The following is a 24,997-nucleotide window of genomic DNA, read 5'->3' as shown; positions in this document are numbered from 1 at the left end:
TGTGAAAAATTTTAACCGCGAAAACTCTTAATGACAACTTTTCCCGCCAAACGCACGTGTGATATAGTTGGCGCCAATTTTTGACAAAGTGTCTTTAATTATGGAAATTATTTAAGGAATTTATTGGTGTATAAATATGAGTCGTTTTTGACAGGGTATAAAGTTGAGAAGTGGACATCACTTCGAGGGGTTAGTCATTCTCCAAAATTTTGTACACCTGATTTCTGATTTCTGAATTTTTATGTGAATTCCGTTGATTACTGAATGAATTTCTTGATTTCCGTGATTACGATTATTTTAGGTGATTTCCATAATCTTTACAATGATTTCCCGTTATTGCCGCAGATTACTCGAGATTACTACTTGAATTCCACTGATTACTCGAGATTACTACTTGAATTCCACTGATTACTCGTGATTACTATTTGAATTCCACTGATTACTCGTGATTACTATTTGAATTCCACTGATTACTCGTGATTACTATTTGAATTCCACTGATTACTCGTGATTACTATTTGAATTCCACTGATTACTCGTGATTACTATTTGAATTCCACTGATTACTCGTGATTACTATTTGAATTCCACTGATTACTCGTGATTACTATTTGAATTCCACTGATTACTCGTGATTACTATTTGAATTCCACTGATTACTCGTGATTACTATTTGAATTCCACTGATTACTCCATTTCAACTGATTACGATTTTTATTTTGGATTTTCGAATTCCACGATTGATTATGCGTGATTATTTGACGAAAGATGTGATTACCGAGATGATTACAAAAGATTACTAGGAAATCATGTGATTATTTCTGATTCTCTCAATATTCCATGTGATTTCCAGTGATTATCGGAGATTTCTGATTACTCACAAAATTGATTATGATTACTTATGATTTTCTTAGAATTCTAGAAATCAAGTAATCGATTTCGGCGGTTTCGTACACCTGATTACTCAAGTGACTAGCCCCTCGCATCACTTCAACTCTAAATACTTTAAATTGAATCAGAAGTAAGTAATACTTCTCTTCAAAAGAGAAGTGTGCGTACCACCACAAAGCGGGTAATGTAATTGTAACAAGATTCTTCCCTACCAACATCAGAATTAACAGCAAGGTTAATTGCTAAACCGACTCATGCACATACGCCATGTAAATAGTTAATTCCTCATCATTACTATATCTATTAGCGCTGCTTAACTATTTGCCAAGGCCCATGCATGCATGCGCTTGTGTGTTAATTAATTTTTGTTACAGCACGTCAATTAAGACAATCAAGGTTTGTGGGTTAATTGATTGATTGCTGCATTGGGATTTAGTAAATACCACCAAACAGTTATAGTTAATTTACCCTAGCACGGTGCGATAGTTATATACCCATCTTAGTTAAATTTGATGAACGGGAGAGCAAATTAACAAAAATGGTGCCATGAGCCCGGGAAGAATCATTCATGTTACATAACTAAAGAATATTAAGAGATGATTCAGAGTGTCATATCCTTCTTCAGTATTATCCCCTTCTGCTATAACTAAAATACAACAACTGTCTAAGTACTCAGTTGTATATTACTCCATGGTTCAAAGTCACTCAAAATTTCCGATGAAGGATCTAAAATTCTGGGTTACATTTTCAAATGTACAAATATTTTTTTAAGCCTCGAAATTGGTTTTTGTGGAACGCAACGCAAGCTCATAAATATCTTAGAAGGGCACAAAACAGCTGCAGTTATCGAAGCCATTCTTTATCTTTCAAATTACAGGCGGGATTGTTTGTAATCCACCTCCATTTTCGTCTGTAACGTTTGCGTGATCTTAAACCATATTTTACAGAAAGATGGGAAGGGAAGCGAAGTTAGCAGCAGGTATCTGTTGGCTGACTTTTATAGCTTATGACATAACATTGTTATTAGGATTGCTTTGGGTGGGGCTTGCCTTCAATCTTTTTTTTTCCAAAGTCAGTCGTCACGTGGTTTCTTAAACTGTTGTAAACTGTAGGTTGAAAGAAAGGACCTTTGGTTGGGTTCTTAGGAATTTGTTGAAGCAAGGCCCGTCATAACCAAAATTGTGGTATTCGAAAAAGTAGACGTAATAGACCATTTTCAAACTGGGGGTCCTTAGTATCGTCTGCTTGATTTAGGGTTAAGATGGAAAACTTCAGGATGGTAAGACGTTAAGGCCTCCTCAGACAAGAGTAAAATCTTAAGTTCCAGTCGGTGGCGTCACTGTTCAGGCGCCATCTGGAGCAGACGACTTGAAACGAGTCGCGAATATGATGCATTTTTTAGACAAGACTTTTGAATACCAAAATAGCGGAACGCTAAAACCTTTCAGTATATCGTCTGTTAAAACTTACCTCACTCGATCACGCGTCAGTAAGACAAGATCAAGTGGGCTATGGTGGCTAAAGAAAAGGCGGTAGCTAACGAAGTGGCGCCATCTCAACAATAACTGCCACGACAGAACCGAGCATTAGTTTTCAAACTAAAATTGCCACCTGCGAATTTTTACGTATTCGTGGACACGTGTCTAATTAAGCGAGCAAAGCGACGTAAACGTAAGATTTTAGTCTACAGTCTGAGTAGGCCTTTAGATTACGTTATTAACCCTTTATCGGTTTAGATAAGACAGGTACTAAATGCTAAGTTCATGGACTTCCTTTGTTACCGTTATATTGGTAAACTAGTTCAGTAAATTAGTAAAGTCACTAGAGATGAAGTTTCAAATTAAATTATGCATGATTAATACCTCGAAAGATGCCAGCTGTCAAATACGTCATTCTATGTTCCGCATTCTACCGGGTTTTGGGAAGTCGACATATTACACGTATTACCATAAGTATATAATTATTCATTAAGTATGAAACTACCTACACAAGTTCGTAACGACAAGCGAGTCAATTGAAGTCCTACACTCGGTGGTGGTTAATTAATTTTGCAGGACCAAGTTCCATCTAGGTCCTATTTAGTCTGAACTTACTAAGCCCAAATTTGACAGCAGCGCCTCACCAGGCGTCCCTCGCTTTACCCTGAATCTATGACCTCCCTACTTCAATCATTTCAAGATTACAAGCTCCAGTTTCTAAGTTACCAGAGATTAACAAACTTATGGATGGAACTTATCTTATGAACTTGTGTCAGTCGATTAAGGATGAATCAGGGTAGGGTTTTGTTGTAAACTTAATGATGTGTTGTAAACTTAATGATGTGTTGTAAACTTATGATGTAGAGAATGCCTAAACATAAATGCATCACAATATCGTAACGACGTATGGAAACGTAACGGTTGGTTATTCGAGATCGCTTTGCTTCGGTAATAAACGAGATAATAAATCTTCACGTCCGTTTGGAGAATCGGAAGAGAGCTGCCGCCAGCGTGCAACTATATCCCACCATTGTTTCGCGCACTTTATTCATATTTAGTCGCGTGTCATTCTGTTTGTTTAATGAACTATTGAAATTATGCCTCGTGCTGTTGGTTAGTTGGTGTTGTACCTATAGTACTTTTCCAATTTTAATATATTATGGTTCTTAACGAGTTTTCAAGGCGTTGGATTTTGCAAATGTGAATAGGAATACATACAGTTTATAGGAATAATTCTGTTCCCATTTTAATTTCTATGAATTCGGGGTTTGTGGGATGGCGTATTTATAACTGTCATTTCATTGGTTGATGATACGTTGACTGAAAATGGCTACACAATGATTCCTAATAGCTGTATGTATTCCTTTTATTGAAGATTAGATTTTGTATAATGCAAACCCATGATTGGTAAAGTAAATGTAATAATATTAGGCGAGAGCTCCACAAGGGGCCGGTAAATACGTTTCCTTATTTTCTGTTATTTCTAAACATGTGCAAACGTCATGTGGAACTCTATAGTTCTTAGTACCCAACTTGTTCACCTTTATTTTTAGCTCAGAAAGTAGCCAATTTCATAAGAGAATCCAAAGAGAATAGCCCCCCCCCCCTCCTCCTTATATATTCGATCTGTAGAAGAAACTGTGTCCGACTGAAAGATGACAGATTGTCCGATATGACCTCGCGCCAATCCTTCTCCATAGACCCATCTCTTTCTACCTATCCACAGGTCCTTGCAGAATCCGCGAAATTCCTTAGAGTGAATCCCTGTTTTCTTACTGCCCCAAGTGCAAGACGCCAAGGCTTAAGGGTTAGGCCTTCCCAATTTTTTTTTTTTTTCAGACGAATGTGAGAAATTCCTTAGTGCATCCATTCCTGCATCAATTGCATGCTGCAACCTGTGCAAGATCTATTTAAGGCCAAGGCTTAAGGTCTTTCCTTTAATTTAGACTTATTTTCCTGGCAGAATTACTGAATTCTGGCCCAAGTGCAACCTGTGCAAGACCAAGTTATGGCCAAGGTTTAAAATTTTAGGCCTTTTCTTTTATTGACACGTATTTTCCTTGCAAAATGCAGAAAATCTCTAAATGAATGTGGCCCCAAGTGTAACCTGTGCAAGACCTAGTTAAGGCCAAGGCTTATAGTTTAGGCCTAAGCCTTTTCTTCAGACATATTTTTCCTTCCAAAATTAGTGAATCCTGCTCAAGTTGAGGCCAAGGCTTAAGGTTTAGACCTTCCATTTTCATCAGCAAAATACGGGAAATTCCTTGGTGAATCCTGGCCCTCCAAGTGAGACCTGTGCAAGGCCAAGGCTTAAGATTGGGCCTTGCCTTTTCTTGGGGCTATTTGTGATCGTATTTTTAAGGAGATTTTTCGTACGATGTCAGTTGTCACATGGGCCTCGAGGATGGTTCCATCTGCCTTGGAATAAACTGGGGAGTTAAAGTTCATCTTCTTTACCTATAAATCCAATCCAATTTGGTCGTCGGGAAGAAGCCAAGGCCCAATATAGGCGGCAAAATACGCGTTGATGGCATTTTCATATATTTTTTTTTCCGCTTCTTCTTTCAGATACTTATCCGTACTAGTTTCTCTAGGGGATTGGCCTCGCTGTGCATTATTTCTGTGCTAGTAGGGTTAAAGGATTATATTTTAGGAGGTATCTCGTTTATGAAGGGAAGATTCCCCAAGGACATCGATGCATTGCGGTCGCAAAATGGGTACGAAAGGCTTAAAGGCATACTCAACTGAAATTCCATTCGAAGTTGTGTTTCTTCTTTTACTCCCATTGTATTATGCCACGAGATCCTTGGTGGGAAAGTTGAGGATTTTTCCTCTGTCTCTTGTGCGCAGAACTATGCGCAAAGTGAAGGGTTTTCCATCTTGGAGGAGGCAAGTGAGATGGAGTAGAAATTTAAATAACCCATAAAGTTGCCTCTGTACCCTACCCATCTACGGAACGGCAATCAACGAAGACCTCCCATCATCCTCAGGCTCAGTGGCGTTTTGGTAGGTGTCGTATTATACCTGTAATTAAAGTACCCCTTTAAGGACTCAGGCTTAAGGTGTTATATATTTTTATGAACTCAAGTCAGAGCAGGAAAAGCAAAAAAATAAAAATCTCTTTAGTATACCTAGTCAGGCCATAAGTAACATGTACGACGGAACAAAGTATCAAGCGCCATCTCTCGCGAGAAGTTTCAAACTAGGCTTAGCAATGATATGATGCCTGTTGTACCTTGCGTGCCTAGGAACTCGTGTTGCTACCAACCAATGAAGCAACAGTTAGAAAGACGCCATCAGAATTATGACCTCAAGCCCGGAATACCCACAAAACCCGCTTTCATAGAAATTAACATAGAATACATATGGGCACAATATGATTCCTAGTAGCTGTATGCATTCCTGATTTTCTAATAATGTTTTTATCACGGTTATAATCGTGAGCTTTTTAGTCTCGTGACTGCAACCTAAGACCTTATAGCTTTTATCTTGTCCTTCATAAAGTGTTGGGTTATCTGCACTCCTCTTCGTCTCACGAGTTCCCGGCATGCACTGCGCGGTCTTCTAACTTTTATGAAAGAAACTTGATGCTTCTAACTTTATACAGGGTGTAATGTTCCAAAAAAGTTGGTTAATTATAAGACCGAAGTACGTGAGTGAGATGGTTCTATAGGAAATCAACTGAATTTTGAGCATCGAAAATGTCAAATGTAACTTCTATGAACAGCCCTTAGATTTTGATTTTGCCCCCACAAGGGATGCATGCACCCCGTAACCCACAAGTTATAAATAAATATTGGAGGTTCAATAATTACCCTCCCTTTTTGGAACACAACACCCTGTACATATTAAGTAGGGATCTATCGTGCTCCTGTTACGCCCTTTTAGGGACTACTTTTATATTCCAAAGGGTCAAGCTATTCCGTGCTGTACCGTACCGTAAAAGCTACCAAGGTTATTTCTAACACTAAATTGGTTCTTTTGCTATCGTGGGAGTAGTTAATATTACCTTGTTAGGTCAAAGGTCAAAGTTAAGGGATTGTGATGGGAATTGTAGCCCCCTTTATTGTCAAACCACCCAACTTGTCAATTTATCCCATAAATTTACAATGAAATTTCTTTATTTTTCGCTTTTGTATCAAGTGACAGGTGAGATTGTTATTATAATCAAAAGTATATTGATTTAAAATAAAAAGTGCACTTCGTTGTAAGTGGCTCGAGCCATGTAATGTGAGAAGCCACGCCTCCTTTACCAACAGAATAGTGCCGACCCCCTCTGCGTCCCAACCGTGGCACAGGGAACAAGCCGTTAATAGTCTCAACCAACAAATTAACCAGTTGGCTTGGTCTAGTCTCCATCTAAGGGATAGGATCACGTGACTAACAAAGTTGACTGTAGTACCTACCATCTGTCGTTGAGCGACGAAAATAATTCTCTTATATTTCTAATTGGTTTAGAGTCTGACTCTTGGGGTAAAACGGGTTCTGCGCATGGCAAAATCAAGCCAATCAGGTTATCCCTTTCTCACAGGTCAAAACCCGAGCAGCTCGAGATCTAAGCCGTTATAAAAATTCAAAAGATTTGTTGGTTGGGTCTATTGCATCACGTACTACTTTCTATAAACCTATGACGTCAAGAATCTCTTCTCTGATTGGTTAGGTTAGATCCTGTAGGCGGTTAATTTAGAGGAGGGTAGTTTGCTTCACACTTTACATTCGTCTACAGTCAAAGGCAGGGAACTGTTAATGAAGTGGCTACTTTTTGTTTTTATATCTATTTACTTTTGGTATAATTCGATTTGAGATATCATTTCATTTCATAATGGAGTCGTTGCGGTTGTCGCATTGCGCGGCGTTGTTGAGCCTTAGTTGAAGGTTTGTTGAAATAAAAAAAAAGAAATCATCCTTCAAAAGCAAAATGTATTAAAAAGAGTGCTGTGGTCTAGAAAAAAATATATATCTGTATATTTTTCCAAACCATATTTTTTCTCTTACATTTTCCTTTAAGTTTAGAAGGATTTCCTTCCATTTTTCCTTAAAAATAGAATAGAAGGGTCCCGCTTCAGATTGAAGGGATGGTATTTTTAGAAAGTGCAAGCATGGTTTGAAAATCTTAGAATGAAATGGCATAGAAGAAATCATCAGTATTCTATTTAGACCTTATAAACTTTAGTTTTGGGAACGACTCTGATTAGGCCTAATTAATTCAATAGGTAATTATGAAATACATCCTCTAATGAGTAATTAAAGACCGTGTGTCTTGAGCACCACCTTGGGTTTTCTTAAGATTTAAGGAACATTGATAGGACACCGGTTACAAACAAAGAATTGTAAATTAAGATATGGCTAAAAAACCACAAGGACCATCCAAATATGGTGGAGGATTGGACTGGTAACGTTGAAGCTATATCTAAAGTCTTTGTTGTCTACATATCAATGTTCTTTCCATCTTAACCCTATATCTAGCAGACGATACTAAGACTCTCTTTTGGAAAAAGGATCTATTGGCAATCAAGGGCCAAGGCTCGAACTTGGCCCTAAAATGTTTTTTTCAGTTTTATTACCCTAAATTTGATACAAATTTCTTTTTGTATTTGGGGCGAAACTAAATTCGAGGGCGCTTTTGTAAGAAGGGCATTTCCACTATTTCATTCATTCCAAACCGTTGATTCGCGAGATCTGCGTGTAGGGCGAGGGTAAGGAGTAAAAGGACCTTAGGCCTTGGCGATCCTCTGGTCTTTCTCTAGCGGCGGCAACTTTTGATGCGATTTACTCGCTCGCTAGTCGCTACCACCCGCCTTCCAAAATCTGTTTTACTCTCGCCCGGACGCCCCTGGACCCTATTTCGACCGACGACCGTCCATTCTTTCTTTCTTTCTTTTTGATGCCTGGTCAGTACTTAAGGACCCTCCTCCAGTTCTCCTTCCCCTCAACTCTACCTCCCTCCCTCCAGACAAGAGCGCTGGATCTATTGTTTCCCCAAAAAATCTTTACTGTCTTTTGCTGCAACGCTTAGTCAAACGAGTTTGTGCGCTTTGGGTCCTCCTGTTGGAATTATTTTGGTTTTCAAAGATTTATCATGTATGGTAGTTAAAAGGGTACAGTGGCGCCATCTGACTGTGTATTTTTCATAGAGGAGTACAGACTCCTGTTGGTGAATTTGTAGGAAACCAAAATCTTCACATAACTCTTTTAGTAGTCAAATTAGTGTTGGAATTATTCTGGTTAAATTTATCCTGTATTTAAGAAAAGAGTAGAGTGGCGACATCTGACGGTAATTTTTGTAGAAGGTTGACACCTGGTGGCGGATTGGTCTGAAATAGGATCCATGATAACCTACTGTGATCTTTAAATGCAGCAGTAAACCGTCTCAACCAAGGAATATACCCATTTCAAAGCGGGAGGGGCACAATATCGTCTGCTTAAGACGTAACATCCGGACGGTATGTGGAACGCAAAGACAATAGATAAGGCTTCAAAGTTACCAGTCCTGCACCAAATTTGGATGGTCCTTATCTTAATTTGCGTCTTCATTATCCACATATTCAGTTTGTACTACAAAATTTAAAACATGGATGTCGCTGTAGTCTATAACGTTTTCATTCTCAAACACCAAAAGGCCCTACGGCAGACCCATACTTTTCCATTATAGGTTTATCTTTATATATTGTAAAATAAACTAAAATAAATTGTATGAAATCTAGGTAATATTGGTTGTGGAATAAATGGCCTACAATTTCAATACCTCTAGTATAGTCGTAGAGATGAAAAACTAAAAACCATTGTACCAAATTGTCACGGGCAATTTCAATTTCTGTCTCGCCGTCCTGTGTAACTGTAAGAGTCGCCTTGAAACGATCGTGTTTTCTTGAAATGGGCCTAAGAACTAAAGAAAGGGAAAGAAGCCAGGCAGGCTATCGTCAAATAGGCCTAGAACTTTGAGCCAATATCGTTCTTTGGGTAGCGACTTATTTTCGTCGGCAGATGTCGAAAGAATCGTTTCCGGCTCAACGGATCACTTTAATCGCGTTTTTCCAAGATGAAATGGAAGAGTCGTTCCTTACGACTAGAGGAGAAAGAGCTCTTGTTATATTGGTTCTAGCAAAGACAATTGTTATTTGGGGGTGTCTTGAAGGACAGAGGTGAAATGGAGTAGTAGAAAGGTTCAGAGTACCTTGAGTACGTCCCTATCCTATAGTAGGGGGATTTGTTAAGTGCTGCAACCTAGCGTCATTTAAAAATACTAAACTAGTTGTAACGAATTAGCTTCTATTTTTAAGACACAGGTGGCTCTGAAGATGTTTGTAGCCCTAATAAAACTAATTCAAAACTGAGGATGCTGGGAGGACTTCGTTGATTGCCGTTCCCTAGATGGCGGTACGGTACAGAGGCTACATTATAGGTATTATTTAAATTTCAACTCCATCTCACGTCTTTTCTCCAAGGGGATATACCCGTGTTACAAATTATGACATGTCTGCCCCTCTTTAGCTAAGTCTAACCAACTATAAAACGTCATATCTGTGACGTTTGCGTTTAGGGCCTGGTTAGTTACAATACACTGGTGTTTGAAAAGAAAGGTTTTGATAGTCCAAATTCTCCTGAGGGAACTATTTATCGCGTATGTGATTCGGTTTTGTAACCTTACTCCAAATGTAAAATGATGTTGGGAAGAATCATGTTGTGGTACACTTCCCTCGAAGAGAAGTATTATATACTTCTAGTTAACTCTATGGATAACCTTGACTTAATTCTAAACACACTGAGTTCATTCTAGCAGACATCTAGAAAATATGACTTAAATTCTAACTTATTAACTATTAACTAAATCTCACACCCAACTTCTGAAACTAAATATTAGATTATCTTTACTATATGATATTTTCTAGAAAGAGCCCCGCAGACCAACCAAATATTGCCAAAATATTGCAACTAAGTAGGCTTAACATTGCCATAGTTACAATATATTTGCTGTGAACTTTTGACCCATTCAAATTAATGCTAGGGAAAATATTAGAGAACTTGGTCATATTTTTCTGCGTTGCCCATTAAACTGCAGACATTCCCGCGAAAACCGTCGCCTTTTAATTGGCCTCGACGGACCCCGCCAAAATTTAGGAGAAAGAGACCTAGGCCTAGTGCGAAATTCTTTTTTACGATGACATCTGTTGTAGGGTAGATAAACTGCGTTTGAAATATGAATATAAACACGAGATATACAGTGACTATCTTAGTCTCTTATCAAATGCAAATATAAATAAAAGAAAGTAAAAGTTGGGGGAGCGTAGGCGACAGTCACGTGATTCCCAATCACTTTCTCTGAGCTAAGGACAAAAAGTATTTAATGCCATCTCGTGATGAATTTAAAACTCGCGTAATATTACTAAGTACTCTAATCAAACGCTAGTACATATGGGCAAGTCGAAAATGTTATTTCATTTACCAACCACCAGGTGTCGCACTATACTACAAAATATTTGCCTGGCTAACTAGCTAGAGAAACTACAGAGGAGATCAAGATCTGATTGGTGTACGCCATTTAGTGAACCCCACTGGCCCTGGAATAGACTAGTGGCGCTAGAGAGGGGTGTAAACTGTGTATCCCTCCCTCTGGGCGCGTTCTTGTAAGAGGGGATACTGTACGCGCCCAGTAGGGGGGATGACACTGAGCTAAGAGTTGGAAGGGTATGACGTTTGCATACTTAGTACTGCCATTACTCTATACACTAAAATTTAAGGCTTCCCTGTGCCTATCTCACTTTCTATTATTTTCTATTTGCTTTTGGTAAAAATATGTAGGTAAAAGAAAACCACAATCCCAAATAGCAACAGCAAGCCATGACACTCTTGACATAAATAAAATATATTTGTTTTAACCGTGACCCTTATCGTAAAACTTTTAATTTAAAACTAGTTCACGGACGCTTGTATTAGTTATCTAGCAGTCCTTGTCTGTCCTTTATTAGCGGTTGTAATTAAGGCTATGAACCGAGTTAGGATATTACAAAGCTCATCAATCGATTAATCGATTTCTACCACTAAGCTATTTTTGACTGCGGGCAACGCCAGTCCTGTGTCTTCTAAGACCTCGTTAAAGAAAATCGGTCCCCTCTCCCACTTTTTTTTCTTCGTACTTCAAGGATAACAATTACTGCTATAGGTTAGAACTTCTAGATCGTTTTTTATTTCGGGGATGGTAATTAGGGACTGTGCTGGATTGTAAGAAGATTGTTCGCCACGCCTTTTTTTCTCCTATCGGTAAAAGGATTTAAATATATAAGGAGTTTAAATTAATTGATTTAGGTAACTAATGGTTTATTCGGGAGACGTTGGTTTTACTGGTAACATGCGCAGTCCCCTATTGCGCACTTTCTCGTGATTGCGCGTTTTATTAGAAACGCCTGTATTTCTCGCAGATGGGCGCCATCTAGTGGCGGATTTATTAAAAACGGAAACCATGGCCTACTGTGATATCTATGGAAAGACATCACAGTAGGTCATGAACTTCGGTGTATTTTTCGCATAGAGGTGACATTTAGCGGTGTATATCTCGTAGAGGTGCGCCATCTAGTGGCTGATTTACCAAAACGGAAACCATGTCCTACTGTGATATCTATGGAAAGACATCACAGTAGGTCATGAACTTCGGTGTATTTTTCGCATAGAGGTGACATTTAGCGTTGTATATCTCGTAGAGGTGCGCCATCTAGTGGCTGATTTACCAAAACGGAAACCATGTCCTACTGTGATATCTATGGAAAGACATCACAGTAGGCCATGAACTGCGGTGTATTTTTCGCATAGGGGTGTGACATCTAGCTGTGTATTTATCGTAAATATTTGCCAACTGGCGGTGTATTTTACAGATAGGGGTGCCACCTGGTGTCGTATCTGCGAAAAACCATCATAGCCTACCATAATATTCCGTCTTACAAAAAACAAAGTTCGCAAGCAAGAGATTCCACCTTATTTATGAGAAGAATCTATTCCAAATACTATAAAGCCCATATGGTAGACCCATACTTATACACTATAGGTTTATTAAATAGTTTAGTTACTTTCTGAATGAAGCTCTTGATGGAACAAAGTATAAAAATGTGTTGTTGATCTTTAGTCATAATTTAAGCCTAACCAGTGTGTGAGCGTTCCATATAATCGTACCAGACCCAGTATATTTAAAAAGAGTGGTAACATTACATCTCTTTGAGTCTTTTGGCCTCTCGTAAAGCTTCCCCTTGCGTGTAAAAAGGTTTATTGTCTCCTTATAACTCGCTACCTGTTGGTCAGGTTATTTTCTGTCTGGACTCTATATACTAAACCATAAGTTCATAAGATATGCTCCATCCATAAGTTTGTTCATCTCTGGTAACTTAGAAACTGGAGCTTGTAATTTTGAAGTGATTGAAGTAGGGAGATCATAGATTCAGGGTAAAGCGACGTACGCCTGGTGAGGTGGCGCTGCTGTCAAATTTGCGTAACTTAGTAAGTTCAGACTAAATAGGACCTAGATGGAACTTGGTCCTAGCTGCAAAATTAATTAACCACCACCAACCGAGTGTAGATGGGACTTCAATTGACTCGCTTAATTCCGTCGTTCTCCTTCTCGAACTAGTTATCTCGAGTACTGTAAGTCTCTCACATTACGAACTTGTATTGGTAGTGCCATTCATACTTATGGATGGAACATATCACTTATAAACTTATGACTAAACTTACAAAGTATTCCGTAATGGTCTCTGCCCAACCTAACCAACCCAACCCAACCCTACCCAGGAAGCACTCCCGCCTAGCGTTGTGTATGTAGTTATTATTAATGCTTGGATCGTCTAGCTCTACTATGGTCCTCTATAACACGGCCGCTGTCCTCTCATGGTCTCCGGTAATGACCTGTAAAAGAAGTTAGGGCGTTATAGGGACCTGCATGTAGTAGTTGTATATCTTCGTGGCGAAACCACGTAACTGTTATTATGTATTAAATGCAGAGATACATGGTTTTGCGTTGTTTTATTGGGATGTTATCGTCGTATCTGTAGTGTGGTATGGTTGGTTATAAACCCGTAAACCCGGATGGGGGTGTAGTGGATTATGTTTAGTAATAAAGTTTACCAAGGTGGAAGTTGCTAGGGTTCACGTTGCGTTGTTAAAGCTATTCTACAATACCTTTTTACGATGTATACTGGCTTGGGTTTTATGAAAGGTATTTACATTGAGGTTGCCACTAAGATATCAGTACAGCTTTGTACGGTCTTGTTAGTGGTTCATGGAGCAAACATACCTGTGAAATGGAGTAGTAATCTCCATACCTGTAACGTAGCATACCCTACCCATCTAACTTGAAGGTCAAATCAGGTTTTTGACCTTCGATTGATCAGAAGTTAATGAATGCTAGCTATACTGTGAAGTATAACAATATAGGCTTTACATTTTGAAAAAGAAACGCCGTTACGTAGATGGCGCTGAAATCCTAACTATTAAACAAGCTGCGTAGCAGATAATGAACTCTTTGAGTCTTATACTTCACAGGATTGGAGCTATTAACTTCTGAAACAATTTACTCATGAACCAGAATCTTGATTTTCGAAATTAGAGATACTAATCAACAGTTAGTTGGTCAAACATAATTTCTCAAAAACTTTCGAAAGACTATGGTCATTTAATGTTTGTTTGTTTAAACTCATTACAGTCACGTGTCCGACAAACCAATTGGGAAAAAGCGTCCACCCATCTCATTACCAGCTCCTCTGCTCAGGGCTAAAACACTGCCGGCCATAATAAGTCCAACTATTGGACTTTTACAAGTTAGTAAATTACTTAAATTAACTAAGAATATTTTCAGACAATAATAACAATTAATCTAATTACTACTCAGGCTCAACTTGAATCACGGCACCAATACCGTGACCAGAAAAATAAACAACGCCGGCAACGTGAAGAGGAGGACGGTACAAGTGTCACTGGGGACATCGTTGAAGAGGACGAACAAGAGGAAGTATTAAGGTTACCAGAATCAGAGGTCAAAGGTCAGGAAGATCAGAAACGGGAGGAGGAAAGTTGCGGTAATGGCGGCGTTGTCGCCATTAAAGAACCTTGGGTCGAACCACCCTCACCTGCTACATCACCGACGGAAAAGAAATACCTTCGAGAAAACGTTCCACAGCAAACGGAAGGACAATCACCAAGCAAAAATAAAGGTATATTATTTCATACACAAGTCTATAATAATAGCCTTAAGTTTGCAACGACTAATGTCGTCAAAATAATACAGAGATAGACAGACCCTTTTCAAAAGGTGGGGGAGGTTCGCAGTATCGTCTGCTTGGTAAAGGATTAAGATGGAAGGAACATTGATAGGACAAAGACGTTAGTGAGAATTGGAAGTCCTAACTACACTCGGTGGTTTATTAATTTTGCATGCAGAACCAAGTTCCATCTAGGTCCTATTTAGTCTGAACTTACTAAGTTACCCAAATTTGACAGCAACGCCACACTCACCAGGCGTATGTCGCTTTACCCTGAATCTATGACCTCCCTACTTCAATCACTTCAAAATTACAAGCTCCAGTTTCTAAGTTACCAGAGATTAACAAACTTATATTATGGAACATATCTTATAAACTTATGGTAGAACAAAGTACCGAGTCGTGGTTACGAATTTAAAAAAGGGGCTATTTGGAATCGTGCAGGCTTAAGTAGAAAAAAAAACAATCTTCGTAATACGCAACTAAAGGTCAAAGATTACCCAAACTTCTTTCTTTGTTGTAACAAAAAAGCCTTTAGAAAAACAGATGAAGATTTACCGTTTTAAGAGATTATCCCTAACCCTAGACTTGCCTGAAATGTTTCAAATCCTAAGGGACACTTGCGCGAATCTTAAAAATCTGATGCAACTATCTAATGGTTAAAAATCATTAACATTTTTTAACTCTAAAGATTACCATCAAAGAAGAATTTCTTTTTCTTTTTGATGAATAAATTAACATAAATTATAATTTCAGTGAGTGTTAGTACGGTTATTAATAATTTTCTTGAAAGTGACCTTGATATACCAGAAAATAATGCATGCAGATCGACAATGTAAGAAATCACTTGATCTAAGTTTTCCCAGTCCCTGCATAGAGACCTTTTACAATATCCATGACCTTATACCAAAATAACCTCAAATTAATCTAATTGCTATGAACTTTGTCCAGACCATACTAACTAACTAGGGATGAGCATTTAAACATACATTATCCAGAGACTAAAGGGGGTCACCAGGGTGTTGTTTCTTAACGCGATTATGTCTGGTAAGGCCCAGATGCAAGCGTGCTTGTAAACATAGAAACCAGCCAGACATCTGTGTTTCTTATTTTTTATTTAGCAGCTGTGTTGTGGGAGTGGATGTACGAGTCCTAGGTTGGGTTCGGGTTCGATATTGAGCGGTGGAGTTTTGAACTCAAGTCAGGGGAAACGATGATTACTTGATATATCACCAGGAATAGATACAGCTACTAGGAATGAATCATTGTGTACATGCCATTTTAATTTCTCAAGGTATCTAGGCGTGCTTTGTGGGAGGAGCTATAGCTAGACTAATCATTATGTATGACGAATTATACCCATAGCGAATTAATAATCCGTCTCGCTGCCTGTTGCACCTTGCGTATTACGCGTCTAGGAGCTCGCGTTGATACCAACCAATGAAATAAGAGTTAGAAAGACGAAATCATAATTATGACCTTGGCGTGACGTGTAGTAAGTTCTCAAGCCCCTTTATAGTTATACCTGAAAAACATAGAAATTAGCATGGAACACAATCATTCCTAGTAGCTGTATGAATTCCTGGTAAAACTGAAAAAAAATGGTAGAAAACATCTGTATTTAAGCGAAACTATCCTATTTCCCAATTGCCTTCATCTCTATGCCTACGTCTCGTTGTCCTTTTGGTTTAAATCCCCTACGTATTCTCTTCGTCGTTTCGGACACGCTTAGTAAGGTCCTCTTAACTTCCGGTGATGTTGCCTCTTCCTCTTAGCGTTCCGTGCAAGTCTTTTACTTCCGTTTTTCCCTAGAGAGAACAGAGAGACACCGGAAGGAACCACGTGCTGTATGTCACATGTGTTAAGGGGGGATGATTTCAGCAAAAATAAAAAACCGCAATGGGAACCTTTTTTTCAACTTACTAACTTCAGAGTTAGGAACGACTAAAAAACGGAAGATGTTTTCCGGTACGCTAAGGTACTTCCGAACTATTTTTACTTGGAAGTCTCGAAGTTCGGTGTGTGTGTTTTAGGAACTCGAGTTTAGTTTTTTCTTTACTTATCGCGTGTATGTGCTGAATTTCATTAACCCAAAATGTTTGTGGCCACTAATGATGTTAAAGTTATATCCAATGTCACCACCGCGACACAGTTGGTCTATTCTTTTTTCAAACGGCGAAGTTCTAAATCGAAGGCAAAGACAAGTGGGTGTTGTTTTTTCTTGTGTTTATTTATTTATTGGTTTGTTTTATATTGAAGGTTAGAACGCTTTATTGTGGAAATGTCACGTGTATTTTTATCGTAATGGTTCAAGTGTCATTGTATTCGGGATAATTTGGGCCATTATAATTTTAAGGGTTCTAATTGGGGGAGTAATTACCTCAATATATCAGTTTTGTAAACCACTTTTCGCCAGAATTCTGTTATACCATAAGTTTATAAGTGATATGTTCCTTCCATAAGTATGACATTATCTATACAAGTTCGTAATGCTAGAGATGGCCTAACAGCTCGAGCTAGTTCGAGAACGACGAAAACGAGAATTGAAGTCCCACACTAGGTGGTTAATTTTGCAGGACTACCATCTAGGTCCTATTTAGTCTGCATTACTAAGCCCAAATTTGACAGCGCCAAAACCAGGCGTCTCTTTACCTTGAATCTATGACTTACTTCAATAACTTCATGACAAGCTCCAGTTTTTAACCAGTGACAAACTTATGGAACGCATTTTATGGTTATACACTAACAACAACAATTTGGGCTGTGACAATCTCAAGGTTTTAACTTGTCCCCTATGACGGATTCGACGTGAAATTATTTGATTTCCAAGATCATTTTCAAGACCCTATCGAAATGTATTTAGAACCGTTGCGTAGATGACCATTTTGAACATCACACCTATTACGTTAGATTTAACCACCTATCTTAATTTTTTTTGTCGTTGCAGGATGGCAGAGCGTAGTTTTGGAGTCATCGAAAGCCGTGGTGGTCTACGATCAAGAATCGATCATCGGTCAAGGCGCGGAATCATCAAGAAGGAATTCTTCGTCTTCCATGACCGCTCAGAGTGGCGTTTCGGTCGTGGCCATTAGTGTTTCCTCTCCGGACAACTTAGGAGGTGCTGGTCTGGGAGGTGGTGGTGTTGGAGCGTCCAGTCCCTTTGAGAAACGAAAGAAGGACAAAAGATCGTCGGTGGCGGACGAAGCCGAGGAATCGACTCGCACCTTGGAAGAGTGTGAGGCTGTCTCCCAGGACTTGGAAGCCGGTGCCAAGAGTAGCAAATGGAGAAGAAGAAGGAGGCGAAGAGGTAGCGACAACAAGGACGCCAAAGAGTCACAACACAAGTACAACGGAAACAGTAGTTCACCGAGGTAATTATTCCTTGATCCTTTTCAAACCGGGAGTGGTGCTTGAAATACGATTACGACGGAGTATCATGTGTATTAGATATGGCGTCAAAGATACCATTAGTCCGTGGTGTTTGAAACCATATCTTAATTTAAGTCTTAGTTGTCCACATACCACGGAATGTACCTTTTTTCTAGTTCATAAATTCTCTTTTGTCCACACGCTCTGTTTCTAGGTCTTCCTTATCCGGTGCTAGTGGCGCAACGGCTCACAGTATAACCGGAAGTAAGTCCCCAAACGTCTCACCCCGTCACAGCGTCTCATCAACTTGCAGTTCGTCATCTTCCAACGCGGCAGCCATGATAATCAATACGAGCATGCCTATCCCTACCCCACCTGTTAAAAGCAAATCGGAAGGTGGCAGCGGTTCCCGAGCCAGTTTGGCCAAGCTGGCCCGGTTGCTGATGTCCAGGGATAAAGCATCTTCCAAAACTACCTCCTCGTCGAACGAATCTAGCAAGAAAGGATTCGGTTCGTCAAGTGGATCTTCGGTCGCGTCATCTTGGCAAGCGGCTGCTCATAGGTAAGTGACTAAGTTCTTCTAATGGTCTATTCGAACTGGTACCTAAGATCTCTCGATGACGTTTTAGCGTCCTGCTAAAGAGATCCGCTAGCATCGACAGTATTCACAATGACAACGCGTCGGAAGATAACAATCAAGACGCTTCTAAGGACGGTGGTACCAATGACTCACCTTCCTCGCGTCGTATCTCACCTTCTTCCTCTTGTTCATCACCAATCGCCGGAAGTGGTGGTCGCCCCACACCTCCACCAGCACCGCCTCCCCCCAGCGCCCTTCCCGTCTTACCCGTCGTCCGAGTGGAACCAATTTCTGCCCTAGATAGCCCCTTGGGTGGTTCGGACCCTTTCCTGATCGGGGTCACGTCAGTTCCACCTCCCGGTGGTCCGGCTGGACGAAGAGGCGCCATCACCAATTCGCCCAGCGTACCCAATCGGTTGACGAAGGGAAGTAACATTGTCGGGACTGCCGCGACAGCCTTGAAAACCGGAAGTGTCTCTACGACGGCCGGAAATAGCTTGGAATTGGTGCTGGACACCATGATACCCTTAAGTAAAGCCGAGAAAAAGAAATTGGAGAAATGGAGCAAGTTCAATATTGATCTACAAGGTGAGAAATTGTACAAGCAGTGTTTTTTTTAATAATCAGCTGGGTTGACACGTGATACGTCAGGGAAAGTCAGGGAGTTTAAAAATAGGCCAAGAAAGTCAGGGAAAATCAGGAAATTTTATCAGTGGTGAAAAGAATTGACTTGTTTATAATACAATAACATTGAAAACTAGCTTTAGGCCTGAACAATAATTTAAAACCTGGAAATGTTATTTAAATTAACTTAATTAAAACTAATTAATTTTCATTTCAGCCCTATTTGTCTCAGTGGAACAAGATCTTTACGACCGAGCCCAAAAAATACTGGAAACTACTGACGTGGATGTAAATAGGTAAGGAAAGTTTTTATTTAATTTCAATGGGTGTTACTATCCCTTTAATTTAAACGCGTGACGCTATCCCTTTAATTGAAGCTATAATTTCACGGAAAAAGTACGAGATCTTATTTTGATGATATCCGTTATGGCTTATATTAATAGCAATATTAATCACGTGACCTTTTTGGCGACGTATGACGTCAATCTGAATTTATTTTAAGCAGTTTTAATGCATTAGTGAGGAATCTTTCTCTGAATGATTTTCAGTTAAGAACGTCAGATATCTTTTTCCTTCTAGTCCAATCTTAAATTAGGAATTGCGTGAAATAGATGGCACGAAGTCTAGACATAAGTTAATAAATACTTCCTCTAAGTTACTAATAAATTGTCCCGGAAGGACTTGGACATCTAGGAACTCGGATAAGTGAAGTACAACCATGAATAGTTGTTCGGCATGGTTTTACTGTTTTTGTTGACGTCTTAAAGGGCAGGGCCGTCAAGAGAAGGTGGGGACAATTCGGTCAAGGCTCGTACCTTCTTGGGTACCCCTACCCCGGGCCACTTTTAGGGTTTTTTTTATTTATGGGGGCCGAAAACTCTCGACTGCTATGATAAAGGGTGCGTTCAGATGCGAGAACCGAAAAGACCCGTAGGTTATGTGTAATTATGCAGCCAACAACGTCACCAAAAGTATTTTCAAATTTTGTATAGCCAAGTCTTAAACTAGCTCTTAAGAGGGGATAGCAGTATCGTCTGCATGATCTTAGCGTTAAGAAACTTAAGACGGAACATTTATAGGAGTGTACGTGGACAACAAAGACATTAGATAGGGCTTCAACGTTAACAGAAGTCCGTATTGTTTGAAGCCATACCATAATTTACACGTGTTTGTTGTCCACATACTGTGCGCATGCTCTGTCTCAAGAAAACAACGGGGTCAAATAACAGACCCCGACTTTTGAAACGAAGATATTTTCTTATAGGTTAATTATTTTACTTATGCTGGGGGTGTTAGGGCTTATTGCGCATTTTGCCGCTCAATCTCGATATAGGTTTGTATAGCACTCGTCTGAGACTGAAGAGTCTCTATGTCGTTTACCCTGGGGAAACATTAGAGAGGACTTAGAACGCATATTTTATTGAGTTACCGTCGCTATCCTATTAATTCTGGGACCGTCTCTAAACCCCGCCGGGTGTCGTCAACTCACTCCTCAATGACGTCAACAGATCATTGTCGCTATACCATTTTTTTTTTCCATTCGTCTGAGAACTTAGACTGACAATTTTATTTTATTTTGTCTTATTTACGGGTTTTCTGAATACTGGCCGCAATGTAGTCTGCTATTACGAACTTTCTCGTGACGTCACGGTTTTGGAGACCATATTGAAAGTCGTCAGCTCAGGCCATACAATTTTGACTATACCAATATTGATCTCACGTCCCCGTAGCTCCTAACCTCTTAGTACCATCAAGAAGTGATATCTAGTTTATTAGGGAGAAGGTAGAAGATGCCTAAGTATTAATTCGCGCGTGCCATAGTCCCAGCCAGTCCCCCTTTCAAAATACAAGGGGGGACGTAAAAGGAGGTCCCGGGCTATTTCGCGGCCTCTCCTCAGTCGGAAAATATGACTGTAATTTTCATTATTCGCGTCGCGCTGACGTGCACGAAATTTCAAGAACCAATGAGATGCTGCAGCTGGTTGTAATTTAGAGGCGGCCGCGATTAACAGTCCGGACAGACTACGTCTACGTTTGGACTGGAGATAAAGCTAGATTATAAATGTGGAGGCGAATTTATACCTTCTCCCTAATAAACTACATATCACTTCTTGGTACCACTCTATAGGCAGTGTGCTTTAAGTGTTGCCAGTCATCTGTGAGTGGCAATTCAAGTTATTCAACTACGCTATCTACAATAGACATACTCAAAAGCTTGTATTATTCTGTGTCTATTCAATTACCTGAATGATGCATTCAGCAGATGCTCTAATAACAAAATACTATTAACCCTGAAGCGCATGCGCAGTTAAAGTTAAGAAACGGGGGCAGGAAATCTTTTAACCCCCTTTAATGCATTCACACTATCTACCTATACCAAATATTATACCCAATTATTTGCCGTTTTCAAAATAATTAGCTTAAATTCATTTCGGTAAGCCTTTTACCCGTTACTAAAACAAAAAAAAAAAAAGAAAATAAAAATATATAAATTAGATTAGCGTATCAGCGTTTAAGAGTAAAATCCATAGGGAAATTACTCAACCAAAACCTTTAACTGCTGATCCTACTTAAATCACGTTCGTAACGGGGCACGAAACTGCTCGAGATCCTGTCCATTAAATTGACAATGCTTGAATAAAGAAACATCGATTAGATACGTATAGCGAAACAATATCGGTTAAGCCTAATTCACGTTTTGTTCCGATAATTAAGTAAATAATACAAAGTCCATTAGAAAACAAAATCGTTAAGTTCATGTCCATGTCCATTAGTTGAAGTTGTTGTTCCATTTCGTTAAGCCTTTGTTTTTGAATTTTCTATAATTTCGCGCTCTTTGTGTGTCCACCAAATATTTGTTAAGCCTTTGTTTTTCAATTTTATTTAGGCTACGAAGTTGCAATATCACGTGCTTTGCATATACATTAACACTCTTTAAGCCTTTGGAAGTTTTTTATTACGCGGGCTTTTATAAAGTTGCAATATCACGTGATTTACCAATACCCTACCATTCGTTAAGCCTTTGTTTTTAAATATATCTTAATTTCGCGCGCTTTTTAAGAAACTTGCAATATCACCAACTTTTATAATACCCTACCATTCGTTAAGCCTTTGTTTGTTATTGAATTTTGTAATTCCGCGCTTTAAAAATAGAAAAACATCACGTGGCATATAGATTTACTTCAACTGATGGACATAAACTTCATAATAAATATCTTAAACCGTTAGAAAAGCAAATTAGGCCTAACACACTCTTTTCCACGTACATACAAGCCTACAAGTCACGGTACAGTGAAGGTTATCAACACTTGAGAATTGAGGAATCGTAATACCGGCAATTATTCTTTACACTACGAAGTGTTTAATAGAAGGAAAGGTAGACGGTGCCGAGTTTATATTCCTTTTACAAAAGATAATATAATTCTTTGTGTAGTATGATGATTTCCCCCCCCCCGTACCTTTTTCGCGTATATTTTTCAACACCGGTTTTGGGGCTCGACGTTCGGACTTCTTTTCAATATATTGCCACCCGCCTTACGCAATATTATTAGACAACCTGTGATTTCCCCCGACCATTCTTAATAACTTGCTATAAAGAGAAAAATATATCTCCCATTCCAGAATGGTTTTCTTAAGTCTAAACGAACCCAATATTTTTTAGCTTCGTCCCCTACTATTGTTACATGGAGAGGTTTATATCATTGTGGCTTATGTAGTAATTTGTATGAGGTGATGATGTACACTGAGGAGATTAATGATAGTGTTGTAAAGGAATTGTTAAGAAGGCATTGGTGGGTGGGTGAAAATTATTTGAAATACGTCACAGGCACCACGTGACTGAGGAAAGGAGTGGTTCTAAGAAGTTTAATCGTGATAGCATAAGTTCATAAGATATGTTCCATCCATAAGTTTGTAAATTCTGGTAACTTAGAAGCTGTAGCTTGTAATTTTGAAGTGATTGAAGTAGGGAGGTCATAGATTCAGGGTAAAGCGACATACGCCTGGTGAGTGAGACGCTGCTCTCAAATTTGGGTAACTTAGTAAGTTCAGACTAAATAGGACCTAGATGGAACTTGGTCCTAGCTGCAAAATTAATTAACCACCTGCACCGAGTGTAGCAGGTAGGACTTCAATTGACTGGCTTAATTGTCGTTCTCCTTCTCGAACTAGTTATCTTGAGTACTGTGAGTCCATCTCAGTAGCATTACGAACTTGGATAGGTAGTGCCATTCATACTTATGGAAGGAACATATCACTTATAAACTTATCAAAAAAAAGCAAGAGTGAAAATGGGAATTAATTGAGAGGGTCCAGCTTGTTAAAAGGCGCAAAAATTTCGCGTTGTTTTTCAGTCTAGGTCAACTATTAAGCGAACACGTTTTTCTCGGTATCTATCTAGGCTCGATTCAGTTCGAGCTCGCGCCGTTTTTGCATGCACGCGAAGACGATTAAAGACAGTCCAAATCAAAATGACCTATCAAAATCAGGGAAAAACGACAATTAATCCAAATTCAAACGCGCCCTTAACTTTCGTCGTAACTAAGGAACAACCAGGATAAAAATTCAAACAAATATCGAATGCTTTTACAACGAGGTAGCTTTAGATTTCATTTCGTCTTCAAGTGAAGTACAAGTAAAACCATATATTTATAGAAGTTGGTTTCGCGCCTTTTGTGACACGGTGAAGGTGTTGTTGTGGTCAATTAAGTTGCGTTTGTGACGAGTACAAGTCACGTGGCGTGATCGTATTACGGTATAGATTTAATTAGGGCTCCTGAAGTCCAATTAAAAGAAAACCATATGTAGAAGTTGGTTTTGGTGCCTTTTTTGAAACGAAAAGGTGTTGTTGTCAACTCTGGTTATTGTCAAGTTGCGTTTGTGACGTGTACAAGTCACGTGATGTGATCTATTACGGTGGAGTTCATAAGTAATTGGAAAAGTTAAAATAAAAACAAGTTGTCTCTACTGAAGTCCAAAGGTTTCGTGGCCTTTATTAATGTATTGATACCCTGGTTATTGTCAAGTTGCGTTTGTGACGTGTACAAGTCACGTGATGTGATAGTATTACAGTGGAATTGATAAGTAATTGGAACAATATTGTCTCCTTAAAGTCCAAAGGTTTCGTGGCCTTTTTTGCGATGATACATTGATGTCCTGCAACCCTGGTACTTAATTGTCAAGTTAATTGTCATCACGTGTAGAGTCACGTGATAGGATCGTACTTAATTAAAAATTGAAAGTTAAACAACGTTCCCCGATTGTCTGTGTCTTTGACAGCGTGAACGGTGACGGCTTTACACCATTGGACGTAGCGGTCATGACCTCGAATGTGGCGATTGTGAAGCTTCTACAAACATACGGAGCTAAAGAAAGCTACAGGTGTAAGTACTGAATAATTATTATTTTTTAATTACTTGGCTGTTAATAAGGGATTCTTGTCGCCCCTGACGTCATTCATTAAAAATTCCATACGAAACCACGGTCTCATTTTTAACACAATTTCGCTTCTGGCAGTTTTAGGTTATACGTTTTAATGATTTGCATATTATTTGGGTGGAGTTCTTTGACACCTACCTACCTGCTTTTTAAAGTTATATAAATTTGAATACTTAAGTAAATGATATTTAGAGACTTTAGATAAATAGATAGCTTAACCTCACAAGTAGGTTGAAATTCTACAGGGTGTTCTCCAAAAAGGGGTGGGGGTGATTATAGGACAGAAGTATTGTACATGAGTGGGATGCATTGCGTGGATGGTTCTATGGGAAATCAACTGAATTTTGAGTGAATCGAAAATGTTAAATGTAATTTCTATG

General features: G+C 39.2%; 1 protein-coding gene across 1 annotated transcript in view; it reads left to right on the top strand.

Moving 5' to 3' along the window:
- The first annotated feature begins 5,021 nt into the window (after positions 1-5,021).
- The window catches only part of wake (ankyrin repeat and fibronectin type III domain containing protein wide awake), a 28,099-nt gene continuing 8,123 nt past the window's right edge, over positions 5,022-24,997 (top strand). Inside the window, exons 1-8 of the mRNA XM_089855547.1 lie at positions 5,022-5,086; positions 14,053-14,167; positions 14,239-14,560; positions 17,556-17,979; positions 18,192-18,539; positions 18,607-19,145; positions 19,399-19,477; positions 24,459-24,562. Of these exons, the coding sequence (XP_089711673.1) occupies positions 5,037-5,086; positions 14,053-14,167; positions 14,239-14,560; positions 17,556-17,979; positions 18,192-18,539; positions 18,607-19,145; positions 19,399-19,477; positions 24,459-24,562 (1,981 nt within the window). The 5' untranslated portion in view covers positions 5,022-5,036. The remainder of the gene's footprint in view (positions 5,087-14,052; positions 14,168-14,238; positions 14,561-17,555; positions 17,980-18,191; positions 18,540-18,606; positions 19,146-19,398; positions 19,478-24,458; positions 24,563-24,997) is intronic.

Source organism: Phalangium opilio, unplaced genomic scaffold (assembly GCF_054372755.1).
Source record: "Phalangium opilio isolate 3A_F unplaced genomic scaffold, DU_Popi_V2 ptg000209l_1, whole genome shotgun sequence".
NCBI lineage: Eukaryota > Metazoa > Arthropoda > Arachnida > Opiliones > Phalangiidae > Phalangium > Phalangium opilio.
This window is presented reverse-complemented; position numbering and strand designations above follow the sequence as displayed.